Source organism: Pseudopipra pipra, chromosome 1 (genome assembly GCF_036250125.1).
Source record: "Pseudopipra pipra isolate bDixPip1 chromosome 1, bDixPip1.hap1, whole genome shotgun sequence".
NCBI classification, from domain to species: Eukaryota; Metazoa; Chordata; class Aves; order Passeriformes; family Pipridae; genus Pseudopipra; species Pseudopipra pipra.
Genome location: NC_087549.1, coordinates 137231441 through 137249467, shown reverse-complemented (window position 1 = coordinate 137249467; position 18027 = coordinate 137231441). Strand labels below are relative to the sequence as shown.

The 18027-nt window shown below is 42.4% G+C and overlaps 1 protein-coding gene across 2 annotated transcripts in view; it reads right to left on the bottom strand.

Moving 5' to 3' along the window:
- The window catches only part of SPAG6 (sperm associated antigen 6), a 34205-nt gene extending 18836 nt beyond the window's left edge, over positions 1-15369 (bottom strand). The window contains exons 1-4 of one of the 2 annotated variants that reach the window (XM_064635347.1): positions 15250-15369; positions 15037-15132; positions 4214-4380; positions 548-731 (exon numbers count right to left, since the gene is read on the bottom strand). In XM_064635347.1, coding sequence (XP_064491417.1) covers positions 548-731; positions 4214-4380; positions 15037-15132; positions 15250-15274 — 472 coding nt within the window. In that variant the 5' untranslated portion in view covers positions 15275-15369. Of the gene's footprint in view, positions 1-547; positions 732-4213; positions 4381-4461; positions 4575-15036; positions 15133-15249 lie in introns of those variants that run through there. The other variant, XM_064635352.1, reaches the window with a different exon arrangement.
- Positions 15370-18027: the final 2658 nt, after the last annotated feature.

Genomic DNA, 18027 nt, shown 5'->3' with positions numbered 1-18027 from the left:
GTGAGACAGCAGTGAACTGCTCAATATTGGATTCCTAGGATCTATTCCTGACTCTCAGAGAGGAGTGTGGTCTACTGGCTAATGATAATATAGTCACTGCAATGAATTTGGCCTATTTATCCTGCAAACACTGCTGTAAGCTGAATAAAACTTGCTTCTCCCTAGGCTTGTCCATTCCACTATGTATATAAAGTAAGAACTAATGCCAAGCAAAAGAACCTTTGTTCTGCAGTAACACTCACACAATACATAAAGATTCAGAAATTTCTTCATGAAGATGAATAAAGCAGTGTCCTTTCTTGGCCACAGGCCAAACACATCTCCTCTTAGAGCACTTCTCACAACCAGGCACTCCTGGTGTCAGGTATGCCAGTTTCCCACAAAAGGTACAGCACTGTAGGAATGGTACAGTTACATTAGGGTTTCATCCCAAATTTAGAATTTTATAACAGAAGAAAAAGCATCTTATTCTATTTATCAAAATCATGCAATTTATTGTAATTATCATATAACATTAAGCTGAAAGATAACATGTGAAACTTGTTACCTGGATTGTGTCGGGCAATATAATCAAATGCCCAACATGCACCTTCTTTGACTCCAGGGTCAAAGTCTTCCAAGCAAATCACCAGCGTTTCCAGTGCTCCACTCTGAACTACTGCCTGAGCTAGCTGTGGAGAATGTTTAGCAATTGCTCTTAGCACAAATGCAGCTGTTTTCTTGTAGTAACGCTAGACAAATCAGAAAAAAACAAAACAAACAAACTTTCACTAACATTAAGTAGTTCAAAGCATAATACAGTACAGGCATGCCTAAATTAGACTTTTTTAGTAGCAGCAATATCTCATACCAATCCAAATCAGGACCACTAGACATCACACAAACAACAAACCTACAGTTCTTTGAGACAGCTCACGATCTAAAATCTACAGTAAGTGCATAAACAAACAGAAAAAATGAGAGAGCTAAGAGGATATGGGGAAAAGATAATAGTCCAGATAAGTCTGTTTGTTCAAGTGAGTAGTGAACGACAAGAGCTGCAAAAACAATAGCTCTTAACATATTTAACCAGAGTACACAGGTTATGCAGGGCAAGCTCCTAAAATAATTCTACCCATCCTGTGATACTAGCAAGGTATCTAATGCAGATACCCTCACAACATCTCTATGAGAAAACAATGTTTACATTTACAAACAGGAAACTAAAAGCATTAGATCCAATAAAAGGGTTTAGGATCTGAATCCTGAAATGCCTAAATACTGCCTAAAGCCCACAGCTAAGATCCTGAAAATCCATCCCTCCAACACCCAGTACTGAATGACCCTACGTTTTGACCAAGCAGCCTGCAATTTTACTCCTGCATGTGTGCAGAAACAGCTCATTTTGTACAGGACTAAGCACTTTGGCATCTCTGTCATAAGTGCAAGCAAGTCTAAGCTCGTCTCAGTTCTGTCCATCCTCCTCAGTGCTGGACCAAATACATGTTTTGAGCATGCATATTTAATATATGACACTGCACAATCATGGGGTTCCCATGTAAACTGCAGCAGTAGTTGTAGTTTCTTCTAAAAGCACAGGTAAAGTCTTTCCCCAAAAGTCACATTTCAGTCTCCTCTTGCAGTTTTATAACTCTCATTGGGGTGTGGAAGCTGAACATTAAGTTTCTTCCACTGCCTTATAGTTTCAAAATCTAGAGCCTGGTTAAAGTACTCCAGCCAGAGAAAACCGTGTTGTGAGACAGCTCTCCTCCCTCGTGAACGGCAAAATTCATAGGGACACAAGTAACCTACTGCTATGTCCATGTCTCCAGCCTGGCCATTGACAGATCATCCCTATGGACAAGCTCTAGAGGACTCTTCCTCCACATGCCACCTGGCTTTGATCTCATCCCAAGACGATCGATTCTCCCCTGCTCTGCACAGGGAGCCTGGGCACTTTATAGTGCTAGATTCCTACTGTCAGTATACCCAAAATTTAAACAATGCAAAGCCCACATCCCTTTTGGATCAAGTCCAGAAAAACAAAGAACCACGTCAGTGTTTTTTTGCATCCTGTAAGGTGCCCAAACACCTTCAAAAGTCTGATCTAAAGCATTAAGGTATGGCAACAAAGAAGTACCTGCAATGGCCCCACAGGAAGCAAAATGGACCCAGGCCACTCCCTGGCCCTGAAGGAAGGTGACACAGCATATCACATTCATCCACCTGAACTCCTCTTTCCTCAAAGCACAATGGCCTCGTCTATGCTACTGGAAACTGTCCCTGCCTTGTGTTATCTTTAAACCATGTCCAGGCATTGTTGAGTAGTCTGATGGCTGGCATTGGCTAAAACCACATCAGAGAGCCTGTTAATGATTAACAAGCACAGTCATCTTCCAGTGCTCAAACACATGGCCTTACCTTCCTTAGTTTACCAGTAATGATATAATTCCTTAATGCCAAAAATCCAGTCTTCTAAGTTAAGGCCTACAAGTAGGTACATTAAATATAATTTACAAGCAAAGCATTAGACCTCATTTAGGGGGAACAGAAGTTAAGGGAAACAGAACAGAAAAATGGTGAAATTCCCAGATAATTTAAGCTCCCCCAAGTTTTGATGAACTCAATGGAGCTACAGTTGTTTTATATCAGTCTATGTCTGTGCAAATATGGGTATGTTATTTCTGTTAAGTAATTATGCTCCTGGCAAAGAAAAACACTTCTTTGTTTTTATTATTCAAAACACATTATTTACAAACAAATCATATTCACAGGCAACAGTCAAAACACACTGTAAAACCAGATTTTGCTCTGTTTAATTGATAAAACATTGATCTGGGATGTGACCCTGTAACTGTTCACCATAAATCAGTAGAAATAGTATTCATTGTGTGCTCCAAGAACCTCATCCTTAAATATAGATGTTGATACATTAAGATTGAGTGGAATGGAAATGTTTTCTTTTGCCTATGGGAAGTAGCAAACTGTATGCATTGCTAAACTCTGCATGAACTGGATAATGAGTTTCACTTGCTCTCAGTCACCAAGGCATATTATGCTTTCCATGACCTCAAACTAGTCTTGCTGCTGCCCCAAGTAATTCTGAATTACAGCTATCTGAGTGTAGTGACAGCATGGGCAGTAACATGGAAGAGATAAATCAGGGTACTCCAGCTAATTTAGTGAGAGGTTTGAGTTGTAGCAGGGGGATAGTTTCCAAACCAACACAGAGGGTAGTTGTGTTCTGCTTCTTCCCTTAAAAATAGAAATAAAATAATCAAAATGCTTATAAACTTGTCTAATTAAAACCTTAAGTTTCTTTCCATACCAGTATCTTGCCATCAAAGTTTTTCTTTAGTTTTTTTTTCCCCCATGATTAATGATTCTATATGCACAAAAAATATGCAATGAGTACTTACATCTATGTTTTCCTCAAAAGACTGAAAATTAAAATATATAGCTTTCCAAATTGTATTTCCATTGAAAACCTACTTCTTCTAAATCAAAAGTGCAACCTTAGCATGGCCATGATATCAGTGCACTTAACTCTCAGCTGTCTCTCTCCAGTTTTTAGGAACCTTACTAGAAAGTATTTCTGTTAATCTAGGTTAGCATCACTGGAAAATCAAAGCTGGAGGAGACATGGAGCTTGAAGAAAAATGTGTAAAAGGGAGTAAAAGAGACCACCAGATGTATTTGCATTGCAATTGTGACTATACTTTGTTTGGTTTTGACAAATATGAAAATGAAAGTCTTTTAGTATATTTTTCTATGCCAGTGGTTTGATATTTCTCATGCTACAGATTTCCAAAAGCCTGTGTTTGGAGATATCAAATATTTCATTACAGAAGTTCAGGTTTTTTATATGTATTTTACAATTGTCTGGTATTATTGACAAATCCTAGTCAATTACCACCCCAGCTTTCAAATTGTCTCATTTTTAAAGAGAGAGCTTTTACAAAGCATCACTCAACATTTTAAAAACATTTCAGTGCAATGAATGTATTTCCTATAGTGCATTAAACAGTAATACGATATTTTAAAGTCAAGCTTATTTGAAGTCAAACTTAGGCACACAGTGATCTCGCAGAGGTTCAAACACACATGCTGCTCTGACTTCAGTACATTTAATGTCATATTAGAATAACAACAGATGCTGATACAGAAAGATTTCCCCTTCCCTGTGCAATAGTAAAAAAAAAAAATATTACTTAAGAAAACAATCATGCCTTACATTCTCCTCAGGCAATGAACGCACGAGCTGTGGAAGAATGCCTGCCTTCACAACCGCCTCTGCCAAGTCCACATTATAATCAGCAAGTCTCCCGAGACCCAAGGCAGCAGTCTGTCGAACACTTGGGACAACATCCAGCAAAAGAGGTCTCAGCAAAGACACTACACCTGAGTTACAGCAAGAAGAAAAGAACCCATTTGGTAAGCAGAAATTTTTCTAAACATTTGCCTTTATTCATAAAAACCTACTCTTCCAGGTAATAAGAACATGTAGGAAATCCAGGTGTTCCGCTGAAATGAAGTTGGCACTTGAATAGCGCTGCTGACTGTTTTTGACCATTTTTCATAGGTACAAAACAATTCTGAAATATAAAAAAGTCACATGTAGAAATAAGCTGTATTCAAATATCTGTAAAATACATGTCTTAAAGTTTAAACAAGAAAATAAGGTATATTCAAACATATATAAAATGCACATGTTCACATATTCATGGGAAACTCCATCCAGAGGTCCTGGTGAGAAGACAATGTCTTGTCACTCATTTATCATGCCAGCAGAACCTCTCATTGAATTGCACCAAACTACATTTCATCTGTTATAAGCAATGACTTGGAGACCAAAATCCACACTATATTATACTCCAGATAGAAGAGCCGAAGATTTTCTTATCATCTTTATGATGTGTTTCCACTGATGAGTTCACAGTGTATCAATTAAGCATAAAGAATATGAAAGTACCAGCGAGGGGAACTATAAGGAACTAGAAACTGAATTACTGGATAACAAAATGGTAAGTGAAATGGAGCTCAAACAGGAAACCCAACCCCAACCTTTTATATGCAGTGATGGACCCCAAACAGATTACTACCAACCGGAAGAAAGATCTCAATGTGAGAGCAGACATGTGGAGATACAAGCTCTTGCTCAGTAGCAGAGAAGAAACTTTACCCACAGAAGTACACAGGGTGCTCAGGATTATCTGGAAAGGGGTAGAGGCCAAAGCAGAGACCATCACTATCCTACATTTAATACCCTCCAGTAGAGCAGAACTGAAAAAGGTTCAGTGAAAGGCAACAAGGATGATCCAAGATGACCAATCTGTATCTGGAAGCTCCTTCTACAGTTAAACTAAGGCTCTTCAATACGGATAGAAATGAGATTCACTTGGTTAAATAAAAAATGTGATTTCTAAGGTCTGGGAAGGGAAAATCACTTGTATTGTGATTCTTCAAATGTGTTCTCCCTCTACCAGCCAGCTGCATGAATTAACACTTTAGAACTTTATACCTCAGCCAGAAAGCAGAGCTCTCTGAAAACGCAGATGTGCTACAACAGAATACTGAACTCTCAGAGCTACACACATTATCTTCATATCAGCTTTCTCAGTCCTTTCCACTACATTTTTTTTTGGTAACAAAAGGAAAGATTTAGTTGGGTGACTGTGGAGGAAAGCAAGACTTCCCTCCTCAAGGGCTCTTGTGGTTATTAGCAGTGAGCAAAGGTCTTTTAGTGTGACAGTCCCACAACAGGGGATCATTGCCTAATGGAAAGTAACACCCAGGTGTTCAACAGGCACACCATGACAAAGAAAAGCTGAGGACCTCAGAGCAGGGAATAGTCCAAAGGGATGGAGGCTATAAGAAATTACACCCATAGCATACTTCATATAGAAGGACACTGAAAAGGAAGGAAAAAAAGTAAGTTGAGCAGCAATATAATTCTCACCTTTATTTTACATCAAAACCAATTGCTCCAAGAAAGAAGAAAATAACCTAATAATCTATACATGGCTCTGAAGGAGCTGGGAGTGCAGAGGTGGAAAAACTAACCGTGGAGGCCATGCTGCCCACTAATGAATTTGTGGGAAAGTCAATATTCCAGACAAAAGCTGCACTGTCATGAGAGGTACAGCCTCCCAGCATGTTCACAAGTCAAAATAAAACAGGTCTCAGGGGGGCACACAATAAAAGAAAAAAGAGAAAAGTAAAATAAAATTGCGATGTCTAATAGCACTACAGAAGCACCAAATAGGGCTCTGTAATATGCATTAATTGAACATGTACATGTAGTACCTATGGAACAGGTCTGCAATGTAGCTGGCACCTGCTCACACTTCTGTCAAAGCCACTGGGAGCTGAAAGAGGCCTCCCGTGTACAACTGACAAAAGACAGATCCTCCAGTATTGTAAGATCAACATGAATGCATTTAGCACTTTACAGAAGTCACTACTTCAGAACGTGGTCATCATATTGACATCTTCTCACAAACTCCCCAAATAGCAGGTATGGTCTCATTAGCAAGTTATGCTTCATATAAAAAATGCACTAAGTACTTTATATGACAAATTAAAAGTAAAAACAAACATACGAGTTGGGGCCAACACTGTATATCATCTATTACCTTCTCGTAAGTCATCTGCACCCTCTGTGGGAGGGCATTTCTTGTCCTTCCCTCTAACATCAGTTGCATGGTCAAACAGCTGCTGAAATTCCTAAGGGAATCCCATGCTTGCTGTTCTGACTCTGTGTACATTGAAGGTATTTCAGTAAAGCAGGAAGAGTTAGAAGTAGTTCATATGCATTTAGTGTACACATATTACATCTGAGCCCTTGACTTGATATAATATGAAACAAGATTATTTGATAAATTAAAAAAAAGAGAGAAAAATATTTAGTTTCATTGATACAAAAGAGACTGTTAGAAGTGGCTGATGGAGACAGAAAGGAACACTTCAGTGTACAGTGTCTTGACCCTAAAAAAGCCAAGAGCCTGATGGCTGGGACATTGAACCAGGATGTGTCCAACTGGTAATGTCAGTTCTGGTGATGGTCTCGAAATCCAGTGAAATTTAAACAGACTAGAATCACTTTACCCAGGAGCTAGGTCCGGACCATGTGACATGTTTCCGGTCTTAATGACATACCTACACACTGCAAAATGTAAAACCACATAAAAGAAAGTTTACACATAGATATGCTTCGAGTTGTCCCAAATGTGAGATTTATATAATTTGTATTTTCAAGATTAGTTGATACAGATTTCACTTTTAGAACAGGGTAAAAAGCCTTGAGTCTGGAAATGTTTCCATGCAGCATGCCTCCCCATCATCAATACCATTCATTTCATGGCAGTATAGACTTTGTAAAGTTGGGTGATAACATTTAAGCATCAGCACAAAATGTTCTACTGCAAATTATTTTAGCTGGTGCAGCTTAAAGTGAGGAAAAAGACGAAACGTGAAATGGGAGTTACTGTTTGAAGAAAGGGCACAAGAGGCTACAACAAGGTTAGGAAAAAAAACAGGTTTAGAAATAATAGCAACTGTGCTGATCCTCAAGGAGACTATATTTTCTTAAAATGATGTCTGAATGTGAGAAGAGACAGTGGACAAATAATTATCATAGCAAGAATTTCGAGGAACAAGACGAAGAAAAATCAATTCCTGTTGTTGTACAAGCCTTATATTGACATCAAATTAACTGAGAATTGAGAGAAGTGCATAGGCCTAGATTATGCCTGCACATTGAACACAATTGAAAGCTTTTACCTTTACTTTCCACCTTCTCTTAAAACCACTTTCTTCCTCTGTGTTGAAATGCTATCCATCATCTCCAACTACTCTTTAAGACCAAAGGCTTGAGCAGTTTTCATCATTGTCATGAGTTTTATATCTTTAGCGAACCTAGTATTTCTTTCTTTACAGCACTTAGAAAAAAAAGAATTAATTCTGAGAGCATGGAAACAGCTACACAGATTCTATAGTCTCCACTAAAACATCTACAGGAAAGATATCCACCTTCCCTTCTATGACTTTTGAAGATAGTGCAGAAAAGGGCAGATGCGTCTGAAACAGGATGAAGCTTTCCGGCACTGGCCCCAGCCCAGCTCTTTCTCCCAGAGGCAGCTGTATTTGGTGAGCTCCTCTATTTGATCTCTTCCTGTCAACTATCCTGTCTACAGCAAAGTCTACCCCTCTTCTCCAAAGAGGTCCAAGCCAGGAATCCTATCAACCTTTTTAATTAAATTCAAATGCATCTAACATTATCTTAGAGTGGGAAAATAGGCAAGAACCTTCCAACAACTTCCTTTTACTTTACCATTCACCCAAGTGAACAAGGCCATACAGATCAGGGAGTAACAGTGTCTTGCTGCTGAAACTTTAGAACTCTTAGGTCTTCTTCCAAATAAGTCTGTTGTGACAAAAGTAGAAAATTCATTAACTAATTCAAAGGCAACCACACGCATAGTAAACTACAAAATAAGGCATTTAGACCACTGGACAAGATTTGTTTTGGAAGAGTTCCCACTAGCACTCAGAAACTGAGTAACAAAGAATTACTGCCAAATATTCTCTCTTGCATCACAGAACCTTGGCTGACCTCGGGCAAGGAACGATTCCTCTTTCTATCCTCAGTTTCCCACTCAGATTTGTTTTAAAGAATGACACACTTTAGAAGCTGAATCACACACTTCTCAAGTGGAGCTGTTATGTACAGGCCTGATGTACTTTCTTTTAGCAAGCAAATGCTGGCTGCTGCCTATCTGGGGGGAAAAAAAATCACACAGGGCAGTAGCAGGTTCCAAATTTTTTTAATTTTAAGTTTCTGTAGCCAAACAAATAGTCACTATTCTGGAGAGAGCAATCTTTGCTTGGTCATTTTGATTTCTTGGGGAAAATCACCTGGAATCCATGCAGAATACTTCTACCCTCCTCCCATCCCCATCAAATCCTTGTCAAACTTGACTAATCACAAAACAGAGAAACGTCACTACATTGGAAATTCTTTCCATTTCTACACCTGAAGATGACCACTCCTACCCTATTCTCCTTCCTTAAAGGAAAGTTTATTTCTGTTTTAAAATGTGGAGTAAAGTCATTCTACACTACTGCTGTTTCTGGACTTCCTCTTGTCTTGAAGATTCTGTCCTTCTAATTTATGTTTTGGATCAAAGATATCACTTTTGTTTGCTACCTCTTACATTAAGAACATTTACTGAGCTAACACTGGCACTCATACATTTATCATATCAGCTTCATTTTTCAGAGCTCCTCATGTCAAATTCAGCTGATTTAACAAGGAAATACAATGGAAATTTATTTCTGCCTCACCCCAACTCCTATCTTCAACTACCCTTTGTTAGAAGCAGCATAGCAGTGAGTTTTAAATCTCCTCCTTGAAACAAATTTCTCAGAAGAGTAGTAAGAGAGAATTTTCACACTCACTCATCTCGACACAGCTTCTTCCAGAGACAACACAGTATGCATGTCTCAAGTACAGACTCCTCAAGTGTGACTCACCATGAGAAAGGACTCCTCACTGCAACAGTTTCCATGCACAGCACAACTACAATCCTTCAAAGATCAAAGGAACATGAATACAGTTTGGTAACAGAGACTCTGGGTAATCAAGTAATTCGTAGAGCAATTACCAGATGGTTGTGGGACATAATGCAGATTCAGTTTGACAGTATGACTGGAGATTTCTGAAGGATTGAGGAGCAGTAAGTTTCTCCCTCCTTAGATGCCAGACCACCTGCTCTTCTACATTAATGAAGCATAACTAATCCTGTTCCAAGAGGATGAATTTCTGAAAATACCTCTCAAGGGGGGTATTAGTGGCCACCACACAATCCTACACAGACACACCAAAACCAAGGTGGTCACAAGGAGCTGCTTCTTTTTAATGGCCACTTGTTAAGATGAGACTGAAGTTTCTAACAATTTCCAGTTTTGACATTTTACTTGCAAATCTCCAAATAGGACAAGAGACTGAGAAGAGGAGGAATCCTGGAGCAGTTGAGCTTCCATTTCATTGAGTTACAGAAAAAGCCAAGTCCTCCAGCTTCAGCTGCATTTACTTTCTCCTTCCATCTCTCTCGTACTTTCCTTAATACACAGCCTCCTTTTTCTTTTCATCAGGTACCACCATGTCATCAAGCTTTGGGGAAAGCCACTCTCCACACCTGATCTGCTACAACTCCCAAGACAACCTTTTGCCTTTCTTGCCACAATTGCATAGTCCTCTCCCACTTCTCCTGTCACCAATGCTCAGCAAAACTTTTAACTCCAAATAAAAATAACTTAAAAAACCAAAACAAACACCCCCCCAAAAAACCAAAACAAACAAACAAAACAAACAACCAACCAAACCAAACAAAAAAAACCTGTATGCATCCTTCACAAGAGAGGACACAAACCCCAGTGTTGAAAACTGGCTACATGGGGGCACTGGAGTCTGTTATGCATATCCACTTTCAAAGTCCCAAATGTTCCCAGTAAGCTTTCTATAAAGTACTGTGCTATCAAAGCCACATTCTTTAACATTATGCAAAATGTGGAACTATATCCTAAAATCGCTTCCCAGAGTCTGATCCTAATTATACAGGGCCAAGTGTCCAATTATCACATTCAAAAATGGTACATTTAAGATATGTACACTAGAAAGAAAAGTTGATGGGCAGAAAGACTCAGTTGGAGGAGGGGAAATAGATTTGAATAGCCTTTCCTCAATAATAAAGGCTCCTAAAATGACTCCAAAGACGTGGAAATATAGCTCTTAAAACCTGTCACCAGTTAGCTCTGAAGGCGTGAGAGACCTAACACTGATGCCAATCACCCTTTACTTACATAAAAACAGACCACAAAGTAGGGGACAATCTGCCATGCCAAGGGTTTGTGGTGGAGCCCCAGTCTGACTCAGATGAGCCCTGCCCCCACGCTATAGCCTCTTGCCAACATGGTCAGGAACAGATACAAGAGAAAATGCTCAAAGGTAAGGAGAGGAGAGGGTTCAGTCCTGGAGTATAAGGCCTCAGAAGCAGCTTGATACCAAGCATAAGGGAGAGGAGACCTCGGCTCAGGGTCGTGGGCTGATGGAGTGGAAGGACTGCTGGAAGAGACTCACCGGGAAAGGATCTTCCTTTACACTGACTTGGAACCCTGCAGACTGCTCAGCACGTAGGTAAGGCAGAGGAACCACATTTGAAGTTATCTGCCCTAGATGATAAAACCACCACAGCAGCAAAGAGAAGGGAACCCAGGCGTGTGGGGCCCCAGCACACAGGCTGCTGTACCACACACAGCTTCAGAGTTCTTTTTCCACATTCCATACTCAGCTTTCCCTATGATTTCCACAGCCATTATGCTTAAGAACGTGATTAGCCCCAAGAAAGGGGTTAAAGAGCTGATCTTGTAATATCTTTAAAGTCAAAGGCTAAATTGCAAGACTAAACTGTTTCTTAATCACAATGATGGCCTTAAATAACTTACATATTAAAAGCAACATTCTCATCACCATATATTCTAATGCAAAATAAATAAATAAAAAACAGTACTGTCAGATAATTCAAAATGAATACCCAGATGTAATTCAAGTCTTACTCTAAGTATTAAACATTAATTGTAAATGCCTCTAAAAAAAATCAAAACAAAATGCTATTTCAATGGATTTCACTGCATTTCAAAAGGCAAAGAAGAATTAGACCCTCGGTGACTACCACTCTTAGAAACATATTAGAACCAGCTCAGGCTTTCTCCTACATCTTTTAAAAGACAGACAGCTGCCTAAATCTCAGTGCAAGAAAGAGAACTCAAATTTTCCCAAGTTCTGCCACTATAATTGAAAATAGTCTGTTTCTAGGATTTTAAATTTTGGAAGGATGAGGGGGCGTGGAGCTGAATAATGCATTCTAGTACCCAAACTTCATGAGCAGTAGCTGCCAAATGAATAGATTTATTTTTAAAGTGTATGTTTAAAACTGCTACTATCAAAGTAGCTTCTCCCATTAGTCAACAGGCCTCCAGAAACAAGATTGTCATTGTTTCACATGTATATTTACTAAATGGAAAAGTTTTAGAAGTTTTGGAGGAGATTTTTTTTCAAAATATCCACTAATTAAATGTTCAAATGACAAACCCTGTAATTACTATTCATAGTAGGATTTAATAAGAAGAAACAACTTTATCAAAGCCAGCCAGAGAGTTGGAAAACATACTGGAATGAATTCCAAGACAAAAGAATTTCTCTGATCATTCCTTGAACACCCCTGCCACCAGAAAGCTGTTAAGCTCCCAGGCACTAACCCCCCAGGACATTCCTGACCAGGAGAGAGCCAGTGCCATGTAAATGTGTCAAAGTCCAGGGACAGATTCCAGTTCCCTCATTACAACAACTTTGAGGATTTCTGCTCAGTGGGAAAAGCAGCTCCAGAACTTGATGAGAGAAGAGAGATGCCCTGAAAAAAGGTGGGTTTCCTGTCGGCCCTCTCCGACCTTCTTTCCAGCCTCCCAGCCGTTTTCTTTACAGGTCATACAATAACAGTACCTTAAGGTTTCTCAACAGCCAAGCCAGTGTAAGGAACTCCTGCCTCTGATCCTGGCTACTTGCTCCCCTCCAGGCTGCAGTCTCCAAATTTGCAACAATACCACTGCTTGTACCTGGTCTAATACCACAGAAGCAGGGCTTATAGCGTAGTAGAGAATTACTTTTTCAATACACTTCCATCTTTCCTGATGTTAACGTGGTGTCCAGAACACCTCCACAAAGAATAAGGTCTCAAACTAGTATTTATTTTTCTTACAAGACATTTAAGTATTTATAAGGAGGACTTCTAAAATGGGATCAGATGCTTTATTCCTTGAGCACTGATCTTTCACTGCTGCCAGTCTGAATTCTTAAGGGCTCAATTTTGTTCCAATTCAAAAGTCACTGTAATCTTGCCTTCTGCGACAGCCAGCAAAATACTAAGCACTGACAACTTTTGAGATCCAACAAAAGAACCCTGCAAGGTGCCCCTAACTCCTATAGCTAATATAAAATGACAGCAAAGACTTTCCTCATCTTCTTAAAAGAGTGATCTCCATAAGGGATGGCTAGAATTCCTATTCACCAGAATAAGAAACAAGCCCCTCAGTCACTTTATGTATGGATTTATACAGAGATATACGTATAGACAGACATCTTTCTTAAATCATTGCTCCAGTGCTCAAGACCATAAAAGGTACATCAGTGATGTGCTAGACAGCTATGTCTCAAAATATTTGTACAAGGGTTTTAATAAAAGGACCAAATCCCTTTTATTTAGTGGGAGGTTTAAAAAAAAACACTTAATGACATTTGATTTAGGAGGAGGTTTTAAAACCTGTATCTAGCACATCCAGAAAAGGTGAAAACTAACAGCTATATAACTACACAGTATTTTTAAAGGCACAGGTGTGAAAGATGGTAAAATATTTATGGTCCATTCAAACAAATTGTAATAGGAAACATCATATTTGCAGACACTCCCCTCTTTTCCAGCATCTGAAAAACTAAAGCCTGTGGAAAAGCAGCTCAGAACCAGAAAGAGCCAAGAAGGATAACCTACACAAATGCACATTTCCACAGAGCCTGATCCCTGTAAAATTAACCTTCAGACCAACACCAGCTATGTGCAGAAGGAAGTTTTGGGCCTCTGAACTGATTAATTGTTCTGTACAAGTAAGACATCAGTTCTGAAGTAGTTACCAACCAGATTACATCAAATAATTATTTTAAGAAGAAATACAATGCAATGGAAGTTAGCTTGGCACTTTGATTGCTTTCTTTAAATAGAAACTTTCTGCATTTTTAAATATGCTGAGCTGCAAGAAGCCTGCCTAAATGGGATCTCTCTCTGTGAGCTGGTAAAACCAGAACTGTAAGGGACAGAGAGGGACCTCTTCGTACAAATAAGACATAAATTATTCCTATAGCCAATATGTCCCTTTGGTAAACATGCATCACTTGTGTAAACTATAGCAGTGGCATTAACTCACTGGGAGATTACAAACAAAACAAAACCAAAAAAAATGAAGAGCCACAGCAAGGTAATACAAAAGGCTTGGTGTCAAAACAAATGTTTCTTTAGCAAGAATTAAAGTGATAGATATTCAATAAAACAATTTTAATAAAGTTGTAAATACAAAACCAGAAAGTTGTAAATATTTACACCAGTGGCTTTCATTTTTTGTTTGCTTTTTTGATACCATTGTATTTGAGAAAAGACTGACAGTTTTACTAGATCTGGGAAACAAGTATTAAAACCAAAATCTAGACAAACCAAAACATAATCAATTCATGAATACCACATGGCAAACCAACAACTGATCTATACCACATTTTCAAACTGTCATTCAGATAATCGATTACCAAGCGCCTCTTTTTCCTCTTTTAAGCTCAGGAACTTTGGCCGAGCAGAGTGGGTCTGCCAGATGCCAGCAGCACAACAGCTGGTAGAAGTGCTCCTGCAGCTCGTCTTTCTAAAAATGTTCAATTTGGTTCACGACATCCCACGACAACAATATAACAAAAGCAAATCCCTCCCAAACTGAACAAATCTGCTGACAGAAAGCATCAAAGAATTAAGGAACAACTTTTAAAGCCGGTATAAAAATAGTTTAATCTAAAGTAGGACTTCCTTGGCAACTCAGTGCTGGTTTCATCGGGAAATCCAAGTTCTGTACTTTACATAAAGCTACATTGGAAGCTAAAGGAAGTAAATGAAGAAATGGGTTATACTGAGAAATTTTCCTTGAAGTAAACACGAGATAACAGCCAGAGACACCCCACTCCGCACAGACCTGCGGGGCACCCGCCCGCCGCTGACCAGAGCAATCAACTTCCCTCCCGCCGCGGGAGACTCGGCAAAAAAAAATCTGGAAAATAAATCCTCGGTAACCGAGTGGCCAACGGAGGAGGAGGGGAAGAAAGAAAAGAAGACCAAGGAAAGGCCCCGGCGGCCCCGCGGGACCCCACAAACCCCCGCGGCCGCGCCCCGCCCGGCCCCGCTGGCCCCCGCGTACCTGCGCTCCGCAGGGTCTCGATGCTCTGCGGGCGGGCGGCGAGGTCGGCCACCCCCTGCACGAACTGCGTCCGGGCGCGCTGGTACTGCTCGAACACTGCGGGCGGCAGCGCCAGGGCGCCGGGTCAGCCGCCGGGCGGGGGCCACGCCGGCCCCCGGCCCCGCGGCCCCGATCCCAGCCCCGGCCCCGATCCCAGCCCCGGCCCCGGCCTACCTTGCAGGACCTGGCGCTGGCTCATGGCGGCGCCGGGCGGGCTCCGCGCCCGCGGGGATTTCCGCGCTGTGGACGCGTCTCCCCGGCAACCGGGCGGAAGCGGAGCCGCGGGGGGCGGGGCCTCGCCCGTGACGCAACCGCGCCCTCCCGCCGCTCCCGCTGCCGCTCCCGCTCCGCCCCGCGGGCTCCGCGCGGTGCCGCCGGCCGGGCCCGAGCCCGGGGGTGACGGGAGGAGAGGGGATGGGCTGCGGGGCACCGGGCTGTGCCCGGCTGGTGGCGGATCGCACACGCGCGTCACACGCTCAGGTGCCGGTACAGGTGCGGGTATCGGCACCTACGGAGGTGCCCGGGGCCGTGCGGACCGACAGCCCCGCGGAGAGAGGACCGCCGCCGTGCCACACACACACAGCTCCCGTGGGGGGCGCGAACACGACGTGACATAAAAACGTGTGCGGGAGCTGTGTGCGCTCACCGCTGCCCCAGGAGCGCCGGGAAAGGACGGGCACGGGCAGGGAAGGCGCAGCGCCCGCAGGACGGTGCCGGGATCAGCGCAGGGACGTGTCCGGGCGCAGCCAAGGCGCGGCCCCGGTTCCCGCCCGGCGGAGGCTTAGGGGGGTGTCGGACGGCCGGGCCGGGGCCTGCCCGCCCCCGCCGACACTGGGGAGGGGCGGCACGACCGCCCCGCCGGTGCGCACCGGTGGGACGCGCTGCTCCGCCGGGAGCGAGTCCCTTGTCCCGCTCCGCTGCTGCGCAACTTGCCGAGGACCCGGCGGGCAGGCAGGGAGAGCCCCGCCGCTCCAGCGGAGTCCAGCGCATCGCCCGGCAGCTCCTCTGGGGTCCGACTGCCGGGCTCCCGCTCCACTCCGCTCCCTGGGTGGGGGAGAAATAAAAGGAAAATTAAGAAAAACAAGAGCAGTCCGGAGCTGCTCGACCCCGCCACGCCTTTATTCTTCGAGGAGGCGGGTACTTTGATTTTAGTTTTTCCTTTCCTTTCTCACCACCGATGCGATTGCTCCTCGGGGATCTCCGCTCTTGCCCGACGCCGCCGCGCTGGCCTACGCAGGGGGTTTTCGTGCCGCACGGGGAATGAACTTGCCCCGCGGGAGGCCGCGGAGCCCCCGTCCATCGGCGGCCGGGGCGGTGCGGACAGCGCGGACGCCTAAGGGCGAGCCCGTGGGCTGCGGCCACCGCCTCCGCCGGGAGCCGCGGGGGAAGTACGGCGGAAGAAGAGCCGTCCCTCGCTGGAAGGGAAGGCTTCTCTCATTCCATACCCGGCGCGGTTAATGATCAACCCGAGCGCACCCACCCGCGCAGAAGATCCGCGCAGCGCCAGCTCCCCGCCACGCTCAGCCCCGGGTGGCCGGGGGCAGCATCCGCTCTCTCCGTACAGCGGGAGCAGGGGGGAAGGGGCATGGCGATGAGGGATGGTCCGGCAGCAGCCCTCTGACTCTGCCAAGCACAGTACTGCACCATAACAGTATTTTTTAAATATTTTTTTCCAACAGTATATGATTCTAGTAGATAAATTGGGCACTGCCTTCCACTTTTCCCATCTTGGTGTCCGGCCATAAGGACTAATTAGGAATAATTCTCTTCAGAACCAGTCGGCAAAGACATGGTTGTATCTCTCAGTAAACACAACCTTGGAGGTCTGTACAGCAACTAATGCAAACGATGGGACAGGAAAATGAAATGAGTGTTATCAGGGTTTGAATAGAAATAGACTCTACATCACGTCCAGTATCTTTTGAGAGCGATTCCCAAGACGCGGGATACTTGTGAACGAAGGTAACAGTTACCTCTGCTATCGATCAGGCAGCTCCAAGTGAAATTGTAATCCACACCAGAAAATCAGAGTTAATATTCAATAAAAAAATGTCCCACTCTAGATCGCACAGTGGCTTCAAGATTTCATAGGCTAGTAATTTGTCCTGCAAAATTCAAAATGTACAAAATCAGACGGCTGACACTACACAAACATGTTATTTGATAGGCAGTATAAAGTTTTGTCTCATACCTTAAAGTTGGAACGCTGAGGTTAATTCAGCCACATTTTAAAGTTTGGAAAAGTGTAAGAAAGACACTAATTTTTCTTTTTTTTAATCATCTATGTGTTTACTCAGCTGAAAAGAGAGGGGCTAACACAATATCATGGTCTAAAATGAACTATGCGTTTCTAGGAGTATTTAGTGCGGAAAAAAAGTCTCTTTAAACAAACAAATTAAACAGAGGATGTGCTATTCTTTACAAATAAAGGAGACAAATAAAATCAGATTGGTGAGAAGGTTGTTTGCCACAGAAAATATTTTGGGAAATTATCACCATGTGTACTTGAGAAGGGAACAGCTGTTAAACACATTTCTTTATACTTATTTCTGTTCTTAAGTTAAATAAAAAATAAACAAATGGTGATGAATTACTTCCAGAGGTTTAAAAAAAAAAAAAAAAGATGTGTCGATTACAGATAAATTGATTTATCTGTATAATTAAGCCTAATGTTTGGATAAGGAACAACAAAACGCACCCTGAGTACCACCAAGACTTGCTGTTACACTTCGTTGCTTGCTACTGAGAGTCTATTCACATAGTTAATAATAATAATGAGGAATAAACACCATGCAAATGCGGTCTACGGAAATGTCACCAGTTCTCGCAGAAGTACTGAAGACGGAAAATCATTTATGGAAATGACGTAGTTGTGAGACTTCATTGCCTACTGCTGGGGTGCTCATTAGTAGGAAACCTGTATCCTTAAGCGGGTGGTGTTAGTAATGACTG